Below are 14,877 nucleotides of genomic sequence, written 5' to 3'. Positions count from 1 at the left end.
TATTATCAAATTATTTTATTTATGTTAAAATACCCCGTCAAAGATGACGTTGTATGCATTAAAATGCAAAATAATTGATTCATTATTAAATAGAACGTATGAAATATTTACAAAAATGGTACGAGGCTCTCATTGAGTAGTCTCTAACGTATCGACGAAAATCTTCACTTTAGGGTTGATTTCTCCTTCGTAACCTCGAATTGACTTTTCGAACATAATTAAATTGTCGCCACAGAGGTTTTCGAACGTCTCTCTATAATTGTTCACATTTATGAGGTCATATATGTATTCGCAGAGGTTTTTCTCGTCGCATATTTCTTTTATTTTCCGCGCACAATCGCGCGACCAAAAAGTTTCTTCGAGATAAATATTGTACCTCTCGTTTTGATCGAACACTCGAGTCTGAAAATGAAGGACACAAATACAGTCGCTTCGAAATCGAAACACAATTACAGAGTGACTACTTTTAGATGGTACTGTTTAACCAGGCGGTCCTGCACAGAGTAATTGAACACGGGTAAACATTTGGCGAATCGGATATTTCAAATCGAGAACTCGACCGGCCGCGACTCACCTGCTCATCGAGCGCATCGCTGGCGCACACCTCGGCCTTCCAGTCCAGCAGCGCCAGCGCCGCCAGCCGCCGCACGTCGGCGCACGCGCGCAGCGCCGCCCGCGCGGCCAGCGGCGCCACGGGGGCGCGCGCGGGGGCCGCCGGCGCCAGCGCAGCCGCCGCGCGCGCGCGCAGCGCCTCCTCGTCGTCGTGCAGCGCCGCGGCGGCGCAGCCCCACCACGCCGTCAGCACCGAGACTGCGGCGCCAATGTATACATATGTGTATCTAAGATTTAGGCGAGGCGGTGTGCCGTTCGAGGGGGACCCTCGCCCTGGACGACTGATTGTCGACGAGAAGTCAGAAATCGCCGATAAAGTAGAGCTACTGTCTGCATTAGTCGGAGTATTTAGTTTATCACTTCTACTGCTTTCTGTGTGATTTTAATATATACTAATTTAATGGCACCGAAATGTTATTGCGCAAATAAATAAACATAATTTTATCACTTTTCACAAGTTTGTTTATACTTCTACGCATTCTATTCTTGAGAATTCCTAATATTCCAAAATAAGTTTAAAGATACCCCCCAACGAGGAAAATTCCTAGGTAACTTTTTCTAACAGTCAGATAAAAAATAGCACTCAAAATAATCGTCAAATTTTTGATTAGCACGATTTATTGTTTAGGGTATTTCAATATAGCGATATTTTTTGGCTTTACATATATACCATAAAAACCTTTCGTCACTACCGAATCATCAAATATTTTTAGGGGTTCATTATAATTTAGCTATATCTGACGCCAGAATAAACATAGACTATGCATATAAATGTTCCTAAAAATATAACATTTAGACTTACATTTCTCCTCTTCACTGAGACTTTTCAAATGAATATCCAGCAACGGAAACATTTTCAGACTGTTCTCTAGAAATTCTACGACCACCGTCCTCGTTTCGTCGTTGTTGTGAGGCAGGCTGCACGAGAAGATCACATTCATCGCTTTCACGAGCTTTGACTCGTTGACGTCACCGGCCGCCATTTTGGCGCATAGGAAGTTACACAAGTTGCCTAGGTAGAAATGCATTAAATTCTCATGTTCGTTTTCAATGTAGTAGAGAAGTTTATCAATGACAAAGTCGTCCGAAATGCCGTCGTCTCGGTCCATTTTTGCTTGTATTATAATCTTTGCCGTGTCACGTTTCAGAGTCAATAGTTTCAAGCACTTTTGGGTGCACTCCAAGTATTTGCTAGATTTTAAAATTCGACATAAGCTTTCCGTGTATGATGAGTCGCTTTCGAACATTTCCAATCCGCTGCATATTTCACGTAAATGTTCCTGCAAACTATTTTCAACTTCGAAAACTCCGTAAAGTATTAGGAGATAGTTTAAAGCAGTTAATGTAACTTCGTAGCACTTGTGTGCGAGACATTTATAGACGAACTGACGAATATCATTGTTTTTCTCATATCTGTGTGAAATGATGAGCCGTAAGTACGCAGCGTTAGCTAAACACAACTCTCTCCCAGGGTTTATCTCTTTTTTGCTTCCGGTTCCTTTGAAAATAAGGTTATTCAAAGTGATTTGGATTTTGTTAATAAAATCTTCTTCAATTAATCCGTCGAATCTGGAACAACGTGTACCTTTAATGAAATCTTATATAAAGTTGTAGATATCTTTTCGAAGTATAGACAAAGAAAGGTCTTTCGTATTGACTACTTATTATTAGTAGAGGTATTGACGGCCGACTTACAAACGCTGAATGCTAGTGGATGAGGTTATTTCTGTCTGTCAAATAATCGACCACCAGAATAAACATATCAATAAATGCGTCTATAAAAAAAATATATTCCTAGCATCTGATTCATTCATCCTTGAAACTTGAATTGGTAAAAGATTTATTGTTGATACAAATAACCAAGCTCTCACCTCCATATAAGAATATTAATCATCTTAATATACTCGTCGGCTATAGGGTAGCAGGCCAGACCTCCTACACTTTGTCGGAGGATCCAACTCGACTGCTCCACGAGCTGCAGCAAGCGGGTCTTGGACTTGTCTATTGCGAGCTTGTCTGGTTTCGCTTCCAACAGTTTTATCAGCTGGAAGTTATTAAAACTATAATTTGCTCTTCGTATATTGGATTATATTTATCAAAATCAAACATTCTTTATTTATTTAGGCTCATAAAAGCATTCAAGCTTTGGAATCGGCACGTTACAGTGTCGTATTAAATGGAAAGCTACTACCGGTTCGAAAAGTAGAATCAATCAAGAAGAACCGGCAAGAAACTCAGTAGGTATTCTTTTTCTTTTAATTACAGAGTATAGAGTAATATGCCATATCTTTTAATATAAGATTTTAAATTAACATGGTTATTTTGATTACTAACAGTATTTAAAATGGGATATTTACCATGTTTTATATTTTTATTTGGTAGAGCTCGATATTTCGACATTATCTACGAATGTCTTGTTCACGACAACAGTCAGTCTCGTCAGAACTCATGGTATATCTATTAATGTTTTATTGGCATGAGCCTTAAAATTTTTTAATGGGCCAAGTTAAAACTAGTTGTGGAACCTTATTATAGGAACGAATACAGTCTCAGGAAGACTGCATTAACTTTGCGAAGTCGGAAATTTGGTATTATTAGTTCACCTTTTCTTTCCTCCTCCTATACCTACCCAAAGTATAGAAGACGGTTGGTTCATTCGAAAATCTTTAAAGTAACGTTCATACCGAAATAACCGACTTAAACTTGTCGCTCGCTCAGCATCAGGCTCACCTGTAGCAATATTCCGTGGCAGTAGTTCCTTTTGATTTTCATATCGCTCAGCGATTCGTACATCTCCTCGATATGGGGGATATATCTAAAAATATTTCCAATCTGATTAGGAATTCGATTCGATGGAAATAAAATTAAAACAAAGGCCCCCCCCCCACTCACCGCTCGGGCTCCGCGAGCGCGGGCGCGGCGCGCGCGGCCAGGCGGCGCGCGGTCAGCACGGCGCTGCGCGCGCACGCGCGCACCAGCGGGACGAACGCTGTCAACTACACGGGACTGTTAGTGCGGGTGCTTTTGTCGGTTTTGAGATAATCGAGTTCTATCGCTTCCGCTATTATCGGGTTACCTTCAGGTTGGAGACGGTCCCTTCGAGCGAGGAGGGGTATAGTCTGGCCAGCAGGAGCAGAATTGGGTATAGAGATGGACGCAGCAAACTTTCTTCGTTGTCGTCGTGGGCTTCTTTTAGCTTTTCCTGCAAAAAAAGAATCGTTTGCTTCACGAGAAACGTAATGTTGTTAAGGAGAAAGACGAACACGTAGGCCCTCCACGGATATAAAACTAGCAATAGCGAACGTTTAATTTACTCACGAGCATGAAATCATAAAGTTTCGGATATTTTAGGAAGAATATCCGCCCGGTCATCCGGTTCCGCACGCACAAATTCTCCGAGTCTTTGTTGCGTTGAACCCCAAATATGCGCACCATCAGTGCGCTGAACAGCAACGTGGCCGAATTGCGCTCCTGAAGATATCGAAATACAGCGATCACGACCACCCACGACTCCTCGCAAGTGGGTACGAACAAGCGTAGAGGAGCGGGAGGCGACACTCACGAGCCACGTGCGGCGCTCGAAGCCCCGCAGCGCCAGCAGCAGCGCGTCGGCCGCGCAGGGCGCGCCGCGCTCCGTGAGGCCGCGGTCGCGCAGCAGCGCGCGCAGCACGTTGAGCGCGTGGCAGCGCGTGCGCGCGGCGGCCGCGTCGTCGGCGCCGGCGCCCGCCAGGCGCAGCAGGCGGCCCGTACACGCCTCGAAGCCGCCGGGGTTGCCGTGCACCTGGAGCTCCGTTATCACCAGCGCCTGCAATCGATCGGCTGGTGTGTCGGCGTAGGGACCCGAATACTTTACGACGCCGTCCGACGTCACCTCCGGCGACCGCTCTCGCAGGGGATCGGCCGATGGCTGCGGCCCGTACCTGTATCATGAAGGGCAGCCCCGCACTGCGACGGGTGGAGCACAGTCTCCGGTCGGGGTCTCCGCTCTCGATGGACGACAGCAACTCCTCCAGCCACAGTTTGGGCAACGAATTAAATTCGGGATTCCGACTTCGCCATAAGCTGAAACCATTTTTTTTAATGCTACAGTTGGAAAACGAGCAGGAAGCTGCGAGGCTGAAAATGCCTTAAAAATCGCGTTTGTGGATTTTCGGACATTTAGGTGGTGTCGATGGTGAAATTCGGCACATCTGCTTTAGGATTAATCCAAATAATTCCTCAGAACATTCCCCGTGAAAACTGCGGTAAAAGAAGCAGAGTGATCAAACATCTCTACGCAAAGCCAAAATCAAGCAGATCAAGCAGATCAAAAAGGCCTTGATAGTCGATAATTCGAGCCATTCTGCGTTAAACACGATCAAATGAAAGAAACTTTTCTGGCGTGTACCTATACTATTCGAGCGCAAACTATTCGGCCAATGTCACGTGTAAAAAATAATAATATCATAACATGTTTATAATTCGGGATTTCGACCAATGACATCACGTCAAATGTGATTGGATAAGGCTGTATAAATAAAATTGTACAATATATTTTTGCCAATCCAATATCTACATACATACCTCGTTAACATCCTCGTAAAGCCGACATACACTTGTTCGAAGGCCCCCCTATGCTTGGTCTCGGTGAGCAGGGTTGTGAACATCTCTCCCACCTGACGCACGAGTGTCGAACGGAGGGTCGCGGGTTTGAACTCATCGTGGGTTAACGCTTGGGTTACTAACGTACTAAGGATTAGAGACACCTGCGGTATTCATTATTTTTAATTACTATGTTATACTAATTGTAATAACCATTAATGAGATTCAAACAAATAAGTTTTGATTAACATTGACAGGAAACCTTTTTTGTAAACATACATAAAACAACATATTAAATTATATACATATTTAGTATGTCGGCATCATTTCAATTAAAACAAATTTCAAAATATTTGAAAACGCGAATTGGATCTGTTAATATTTGTTAAGGAATATTATTAATATAATATTAAAAAAAAGTCTCGGTTTGAATTATAGCAAGGTCAGATATACACGTTTTGGATACATAAGGGCCGTTATACATATTTATATAATTTTCTCTTAAATTACAACGACAGACACCTCTTTGATCGATCTCCACGCACAGAGCAGGACCATCTGCGCCGTCACCTCGTGGCCATCTTCGAGTGGAATGTGCCTGCAAAAGGACGACGATATTTGACTCGATACTTTATGCTTTTGAGTGAGAGTTGAGAGTCGGCGTATGGCGTAGTCACCCCATGTGTCCCGCGGTGGGCAGGTGGCCCTCGGGCGCGGCGCACGTGAGCACGGCGCGCACAGTCGCGCACACGCGCACGCACGCGCTCAGCACGCGCCGCACGCTGCGCGCCCACGCCTCCCGGACGCCGCTGCCACAGCGAAACAATCCGTGACTCTGGCGGCGAGCGAGCGAGACGAAAGATACGGCGCGCTACTCACTAGGGGCTGACGGCCTGCACGCCGAGCGCGATGCAGTGCAGCACGCCGTACATGGGCGCCCGCCGCGCGCCCAGCACGAGGCTGCGCTCGCACTCGCCCAGCTGCCCCTCCAGCTCGTCCAGCAGGGTGGTGAGCAGGGACAGTTTCACGTTGTTGGCTGTGTGACTGGAAAGTAGCAGTAGATGTGCCGTGGGACACCGGTCGGAACGAAGTTGCGTTCATGTAGTTTGACAAGCTTTTAATTCAGTTTACATGTGTACATATAAATAAGTTTTTATGTTAATTTGAAAAAAGTGTTATCCGTTCGCGATCCCTTAGTACATACTAATAAGCTATTAAAGATGAACATAATGAAATTTAATATATTATATTAAATGATGCCAATGTTTATTTTTCGACGTAAATAGAATGTAAATGTATGCGTACAAGAGAGAATTATTTACACTTTATTCGTTCAGGGATTCCTGGGTGCCCGCTACAAAGACGGGGATTCCCCCCGCGTATTGGACGCGTTCAGCGAAGTTAAAAGAATATTAGTACCACGTAAAGATGGCTGTCGAGTGTAGTGTTTTGATCTTGATGAAATTATTTAGGTACTGAGCACATTTTTAAAGTCTTCGTTAGGATTTGATCAGCGAAACGCGAATACATTTGGGGGCCCCCTAAGAATGGAGCCCCGGAGTGAGCCACCCCTTCCGCCCCCTGTTAGTCTGCCACTTTATGTTTATGCCGAATTAGGCATGGTCACAAGGTTTTTTTAAAGGGACTCTGAGCCAAATACTTATCAGTTACTTAAACACAAAATACGGTACAAAGGTATAGTCTCATAAAAGGATTATTTTTCCAACATTTGAAATACCAAATTATGTTAGTTAAATACAGTTATTTATATTCTACCTGAAAATCAAAGAGTATTAGCTCCACGCTTTTTTCACATCTGTATCATCTCGTGTTGAATAATATGCCTTTATTAAATAACTCAGTTCTGGCTCACCTGTCAGTCCCCGGTAGGATCTTCTCAGGCAGCGCGCTCCTGAGTAACTTGAGCTTGTAGACGGCGGTCACGCAGTCCGTGGGCTTCACGGACGAAGCTTCCGCTAAGATGTCTTTGAGCTCGAGACTTGTGCTGTATTTTTTAGACTGAAATATAATATAGAGAGTTCAAACCTTTTTAAATTTAATTTGTACCTAGTTATTTCAGTTTAAAAACGCGATTAAAACCAGATTTATAAGGAACTAAATATGAGCACACATAAGCCATCATCACCAAAATGTCCTCACCCTCATCATGTCCACGGGACACCGACACAGCAGCTCGAGCGCCAGCGCCTTGTTGTTCTCGTAGCTGTCCCCGAGGTGATACAGAAGTGTTTCTATTTGATGATCTTGCCATCTCCTACAAATATTTCCTGAGTATTAGTAATAGTTCGTTGCCGTCTTGGTAACAAGATTTTGATCTTGTAGAACGCGGCCGGGTAGGTGAATAAAAATGCCAAGACAATAGATACTCGATAAATACAAAATTAGCAAATCAAAATATTGATTTGAACCCGTGACCTTGGGGCAATGACTCGTTCATCCACCGGTCCACCCGACTTACATGGGACTCTTCACTAATAATTATCCCCTAGCCCTGATTTTGAAGATTAGGGTCTGCATAACTTATTTTAAGGCCTAAGACTAAGACTAACCGGACGTATCCGGTCATGGTGAGGCCGGCGGTCCACACGAGCAGTTGCAGCGCGACGTACCGCCGGCTGTAGTTGGCGCCTTGCAGCAGGCTGTCGTAGCAGAGTTCTTCCAGCCGATCGATGAACGTCAAGTAATATTGACTCTTATTGTCTCCCCCTGTAGGGTCGTTTTCACGTATCAGAGCACCGTAGCTGCTTTCTAGACGCTTTATGAACTGGAAAATAAATTCGAAAATTATATTGAATGTTTTTGGAAAATACGGTTATTGCGTTGCCTTCTTTCATCGTTGTGATTGAAGATAGTTTATGTTTAATGATATAGGCTACCCTGGATTTTATTTCAAAGTGGACGGGAACCTTCCCTTGTGACTCTAGTAATAAAAAAATGTATCAACTTGAACTGAAATTCATTTATTTAATATAGAAGCATTACGTTTACTTATTGATTGTTAAATTAAACACTACTACCGGTTCAGAAAAGAACATACCCTGACCTGAGAAGAACCGGCAGAAGAAATTCAGCGGGAAAAATATATAATAAATGTATAATTACCCTTTTTAAAATGGAAAGCAGTAGTTGCCTAAAATGCGGCTGCTGAGCATTGATGTTGAACTGCAGGAACCAGAGGACGAGGTCCAGTTCGTCCTTCGTAAATATTTCTGTTGACTTCGGAGACTCCACAATGAGAGATATGCATAGTATTCGGTTCTGGAAGAAAAAATATAGACATATCATTGAACACGTGTTTATCTATGACAATGGTCACCAAAGTGGTCTTGGTCTACATTGACTCCCCGGACAGCCTACAAGGGGTCCATGTGAGCAAAAATCTAATTGGGATCCTTGAGATGAACGGGGTCTACCGCATTAACTCGTATTTAAGCATGTGCCTCAATTTTTATTTTTTACCTAACCGACCAACAACGATACTAAAGTCAAAATTGGGTAGTGATTAAGGTCGGCTAAAAACTACTAGCAGACTGACGCGAAGTCTCACCTGTTCGCTGCAGTCCACGGCTGCTTGTTCTAGCAGCTCGTAGGAAAGCACCCCCTTCCAGCACCCCTCTGTCTCTTCCTGGACGCCCCCCACACGCTGCAGCCCCCCCGCTCGCCGCAGAGCCGACACGCACACCAGCAGGTTCCGGGTCTGCGCACGCGACGACTGAATGCGCGGTAAGCTGTGGGAGCACTTCGGTAAGTGGATCAAAGTTGATCTAAGTTGGTCAAAGTTTTAAGGATTTTTTATCATTGTTTTTTACATTGGAAATGTATATATATATATATATATATATATATATATATATATATAGGGATGATTCTCATGATGCATGATATTATAGAAATTTTGTAAAGGTAGTAAATATTGATGGCTTCTCGACTTTAGCTTAGTGGTGGGATATAAATAAATTTATTTGAATTCGCTATTTATTTTTATGGTACCTACATATGGTCCATGAGGTCGCTGTTAAGTTTCAAAGCGAGTACGAGTAGATTCTCTAGAATGTTCAGGACGGAGGAGTCCACGGCGTCGTCGTTGACGTGACTCAGGATCGGCTCTATCCACTGCTCGAATATAACATCGGTACTGGCTGACTGGATATGCTTCTGGAGCAGCGTCTCCAGAGCCGTCGTTGCCTATCAAATAGATCATCGAATGCAGGGCTACTGGCGAAATGCAGGATTATAAACTACTGAAAAAAGCTGACAAGAAAAACTTTAGTTAATCTTCTTATCAAAAGCCATCAATTGATTTAGACTAGAGCTCCTAGTATCGCTTAGACATGCAGAAGTCACAGCGTAAAGAAAAACTATCAGTGAGCCACTCGAAAACTGCCGCTTTTGTCATTGTAGCGAGGTTGTTACATTTATTTATACTTTTTTAAACTTAGTCTGTTCCATATTTATTTTAATATTGCTAGTACATGTACATACATATGTAGAGTACCAGGAACGTAATGTGCATTTTTATTATAAATAGAAATACAAAATAGATAATTAACACAAAATAACACAACGTGCTCGTCTCGTAAATTTAGAATTTGACACCGGCACGGAAGACCCAATCTAGAGCTCGGGTTGGCTACCGCCTCCTTCGGCTCTCGGCGTCCGCTGGCTCACCGGAAGTTCTTCTCTTCGGTGCGTGTGTATAGTCTTTGCAGACAAAAAACGGACGGTCGTCACATGGCTGTTTTAGGAATTGACGCATGCGTATCGTATGAGCGGCGCGACTCACGGCGGCCTGCACGGGCTGCGCGCGCAGCGCGGCCAGCAGCGCGGCGCGCACGCCGGCGCCCGCCCGCAGCGCGCGCTCCGCGCCCAGCTCGGCGCCCAGCGCGCACACGCCCACGTAGAAGCTCTTGCGCTCCCTGTCCAGCGCCCCCAGCTGCGCCACCAGGGCGTCCAGCACCTCCTCGTTGCCTGGACCGTGCGTGACGATTGCCGTTCGACATCGAACGAAGCGAGTATTATTGATTAGTGATAACTTCGGAATGATGATTCATAGAACTAAGTATATGAATAAAAATTGTATAATCTCCAGTTGTTCTTTACCCCCTTTTATGATAGCGGGGACTGTTTCCAGAAAAATGCAAATACCGATTTTTTGACGTTCGACCTCAAATAGTTCGCTCGGTATAGGTTCGCATATAGGTTCCGTTCTGTTCGAAACCCTATTCCGTTTCCATTCGGATCTATGCGAGCGATCGGAACCCTAGCGGATGGAGGCCAGCGCGATAGCAGCGAGATAGCAGGGGCCTACCGTCGCGGCGCTGCAGGTCGGCGCGGCGCACGAGGCGGCGCAGCGCCAGCGCGGCGGCGTGCTGCACGGCGTCGGCGCCCGCCTCCAGCGCGCCGCACAGCCACGGCACCGCGAGCGCCAGCAGCGCCGCGCCCGCGCCCGCGCTCACGGCCGCCAGCGCGCGGCACACGGCCAGGCTCACGGCCGCGTCCCACGAGCGCCTGCGTGCGGGGGGACTAGTCTCGTGCTCCGTCTCCGTGGACGTCGCCTGGTGCGTCGGATTCAATATCGCTCGACGTGCATCCGACGCACTCGGCGGAGGCACGGTGGCGAAGGTGAGACCTTTCTCTCTTTACGGGGAGTTTACACAATGAGAGAGTTCTCTCTCCGTGATGAGAATGAAAGGTTTCGCTTGGTAATGGACATTCAGGGACACACACACGCTACGCATATTTTAATTTTTAAATTTTTTTGCAATCGAGTAAAAGATTATTAAATTATACTAACCTCTCGCCTATTTCCAGTATTTTTTTGGTGATTTTGATGATAGCCGGTTCTCCGGTGGGAAGTTCCACTTTTAACTTATTTGTGGGTATCACGGTGACTAGCGCAGAGTAAATGCATAGTTTGGCGGATTCGTCGGAGAAAATATCTTTGAAATTGTCATCGTTATGTCCCGATTCTAATATCTTTAATAAAATAATTTAATTATTAATTTTTTTTGTTTTATAATATACACACATTGAAAATTCTCGTTGCATATAAACGGTTGTATTTTGTCGTCGTATATCAATCGGATGTATCGATACTTTTCTATTTTTATTCACTTAAGTCACGCATTTTAAGTCAAAGTCAAAATGATTTATACAATATGTAAACGTTACACTTTCTTATTAATTGTTAAAAATATACAACCGGTCCGGAAATAAACACTTCGGATCTAAGAAGAGGCGTCGAAAGAAACTCCGAGGGCTTTTTAATTCTGTTATAGTCATATTTTACGATTATTACTTTTATACATTAATAAAAATTATATTTTTGTTATTTTAAATAGCCTGGCAATCCCAAAATTCCCAAGATATGCAATATTCAAGTAAAAGTTGTTCGCGCTTTTTTTTTATAACATAAAACTTACATCAATCCAAGAGTCAGAATTGTTTTCCACAACATGCATCGATACGTATAGTAATCCACAGACTGATTTGGTGTCCATCGGTGCGTCTTCGTCACATATTAGGTACTTAAGGCTGATTCTTATGTCTCCAAATAATGCGATTAAGTTTGATGTTTTCTCTTCTCTTATTTTTTGTATTATGTGCAATAAAAGTCTTAGAGTGGAATGAACTAAAGTAAATATTTCGTTTTTCTCCGTAGGCGCTAAAGCTTTGCTGTCATCACTAGAAAAAATAGAGGTGAGTGAGTAGCAATCGGATATTTATTTACTCAATATAATACAGCATTACCAGCATAGATAATACATATATACTGAAAATTACCAGCATGGTATGGCTTTGAATTTGACGTGTGCAAATTGGTAAAGTTTGACAAAACTTTGCACAATGTAAGGAGTCTTGGTGAATGGTGGTTAAACAATAAATTATGTTAATTTAGGTCAATTAAATCCAGGTAATAATTGTAAGTGCCAATGAAATTATATATTCAGCAAACAATAGTGGAGTTGATAATGTGGTAAATAAATTCAGAACTACCAAGTGAAATAATTTTGTCCATAACAAGAGGACAATTTAGAGCACTGAGTTACGTCAGAACTATCATTTACTTCTCTCTATTATATTTGTAATGTTTTTTATATTGATACTAGTTTTAGCCTGTGTTTTGGAGGTGGGAAGTCCACTTGTAGGTTTTAGGATTAAAAAGAGCCTGTGCATGGGGTCAAATTTCATCAAATTTGTTTTAGTAGTTTTGCGCTAACAGCAGTACAGAATGACAGAGTTACTTTCGCATTTATAATATTAATGAATATTACTAAATAAGCTACCTGTATGTACTTGTTACATGTTAATTAATTTAATCTACATATTTATTTATAATGTTAATTATATTCCATAGAGATCCATTACATCTAAACATAATGCAATTAGATCCAAACATATTAAGGACTCAGAGTAAATCAATAGTTTTACAGGATTTTATTTGTATGAATTTCCGTAGTATTGAAATAATAACATACCTTAATGTAGAAATACAACAGTATAAACAATTTTTAAAATACTCGGCAAGGTTAATTTCTAAATTTTGTACTGCAGCTGCACCAGAAGGGAAGTTTTCTATGCAGCTTGTCACTTTAGTAATCACATGGACAAAGCTATTATAATCTGTGCATGGTTTATTTATGAGATTATCCAGCTCTTTTGTAAGAAGCTCTGTAAATTCCTTCTGAATAAAATCGTTTTTGGTGACATATCTGAAAACAAATGTTGCTCAATTAAGCAGTATGTATAAATCATTTGTTGACAATCATTTCACAACTGCAAAGTAGAGCATATTTCACATCTATGATTGTAAGTTTGCTAAGGTTTGTAATGAGATAAGAATGTTGATTCCTTTGTTAACATAAGAAAAAAACAGCCGAACAAAAAAAAAACCAACTTAATTTTTTTTTGTAACATAAATTTTAAGGAGATGGGCATATAGGCCACCTTATGGTAAGGGGTTACCCATGTCCGTAGACATTGGTACCATAGTAGTACCATATTTTAAACCATTCCTTACATCCCCAATGCATCAAAAACCTTGGGAACTGTGATCATATGTGTATTTACACAGTAAATGTATGTGATGTTGTCCAATATTTATTTAATATTAATTTAATACTTACGAAGACACATGCTTGGTGGTTTGTTTAAGCCCTACACCATCAAGCAAAATTTACTTTATAAAAGTGTTTTGTAAACTTAGAGAAATGAAAATCTACCTATAATTCGAGTAATACTCGAAGTAGAATAAGAAGAGGCTGCAGTAGAAATATACTATAATTATATTACAAGCATATATTTATATTAGTAATTTTGTTTTTTATAAGTTAAATGAATCATTATTATTTTTACCTTGATATCATGCTTTTTGCTGGGTGTTTAATATCAGCTTCTAAATAAACAATAACTAGAAAGTGTACTGTATCATAAGTGCAGTTGTCTTTAATTCTGAACAATATTTGTTTTATTATTGAAATCTGCTTTTCAGATTTTGCCTCCAAAAACTCATCAAAAACTTCATTTTTATCTAAAATAAAAAAAGAATTATTTCATGTAAATTTTTAATTTATTAGGAACAGATGTTTGTTTCTAAATTTTTATTGCTGATTGATAAATGACACAAACAAATAGCAACAATAATTTAAGTTTACAATCTTTTATAAAGATAATAATGAAAAATTCAAATATACTTAAAGAAGCACTTTTGAAAGCACTTTTGACTCGTAATTTTAGAAGATTATTTTAAGTTTAAAGCACCACTAGATCGGAAAGTATATTTTACTGGGTAGATGCAGCACTTTTATAAATAACTTACTTAGTATTTTTCTAAAACAGTCTGATATAACCACTGGATCGAAACAAGTGGTGTTTCTTGTTTTAATATCACTACTACGAATTCTAAGATTGTTGGAATTCATCTTAATTTACAGAATATGTACTGCTTATCTAATGCTACATGAGCGGCTTAACATTATTTTTTCTCTTAAAATCTCTCTTAATGCATAAGCGAATCTTAGTCAATCAGTGAACAGTAAAAGTGTATGAATGAAATTTAAGATCATATGAGAGTTTTTCTATTATGCCACATATAAAATAGTGTAAACACGAGTGGAATCGGCGCTAATTTACAATATGACATTCAAATTTTACGTAGAAAACTTTGTGTATAACCTAAAATAAACATGTACATCTATTGACTTTGACATTGACAAAGAAATAAGTCAGTGTCAGGACAGTTGACGTTCATGCAAAGTTGAAATACTAGATAATCCCCACTAGCCATTCAATAAATCTCCACTTCATCTTAAATCTAATTATATGATAATTCAGATTAAAAGCTACTTTACACTGCTTTAAAGTAAACTTCATGATAATTAATAATATACTAGAAAAATGTATTATTAATTATTAGTAATTTTATTAATAATAAGTAAAATACATATTACAGTACAATAAATACAATAGATTTTTTTATCAGAAGTAATAGTTTTAATCCCTTTTTTCTCTTCCCAATTTCCAAATTATGATTAACTACTGTCAAGCTGGAGTCAAGATAGTCCAGTGATTAAAATACGTGGATCTTAAAATAAGAACCCGGCCAAACTCCACAGAATTTTTATTTATCCTTAACTAACGATTAAACAATGTTAGAATATGGTC

The 14,877-nt window shown here is 41.0% G+C and overlaps 1 protein-coding gene across 1 annotated transcript; it reads right to left on the bottom strand.

The window, feature by feature from the left end:
• Positions 1-57: 57 nt before the first annotated feature.
• Positions 58-14,347, bottom strand: LOC125069015 (thyroid adenoma-associated protein homolog). The gene is made up of 27 exons (XM_047678418.1): positions 14,033-14,347; positions 13,570-13,744; positions 12,693-12,926; positions 11,637-11,898; positions 11,009-11,190; positions 10,523-10,722; positions 9,998-10,182; positions 9,209-9,399; positions 8,762-8,942; positions 8,317-8,472; positions 7,764-7,978; positions 7,354-7,468; positions 7,067-7,212; positions 6,073-6,237; positions 5,871-6,002; positions 5,716-5,791; positions 5,176-5,357; positions 4,533-4,674; positions 4,175-4,417; positions 3,931-4,083; positions 3,689-3,814; positions 3,505-3,608; positions 3,343-3,427; positions 2,484-2,656; positions 1,415-2,181; positions 575-810; positions 58-402 (listed from the first exon to the last, which is right to left on the bottom strand). Exons 1-27 carry the CDS (start codon positions 14,133-14,135, stop codon positions 130-132), a joined length of 5,202 nt encoding a protein of 1,733 aa, XP_047534374.1. The 5' UTR covers positions 14,136-14,347; the 3' UTR covers positions 58-129.
• Positions 14,348-14,877: the final 530 nt, after the last annotated feature.

Source organism: Vanessa atalanta, chromosome 14 (assembly GCF_905147765.1).
Source record: "Vanessa atalanta chromosome 14, ilVanAtal1.2, whole genome shotgun sequence".
Classification (NCBI taxonomy): Eukaryota; Metazoa; Arthropoda; class Insecta; order Lepidoptera; family Nymphalidae; genus Vanessa; species Vanessa atalanta.
This window is presented reverse-complemented; position numbering and strand designations above follow the sequence as displayed.

What these genes read in the sequence shown, in the direction of transcription:
- LOC125069015 (XM_047678418.1), bottom strand. Translation starts at nt 14,135, where the DNA reads ATGAATTCCAACAATCTTAGAATTCGTAGTAGTGATATTAAAACAAGA. An exon ending in GTGCAGGCCGTCAGCCCCTA is followed by an intron (nt 6,003 to 6,072) that starts GTGAGTAGCGCG and finishes TCGCTGTGGCAG; the next exon opens with CGGCGTCCGGGAGGCGTGGG. An exon ending in TTTACGAGGATGTTAACGAG is followed by an intron (nt 4,675 to 5,175) that starts GTATGTATGTAG and finishes AAATGGTTTCAG; the next exon opens with CTTATGGCGAAGTCGGAATC.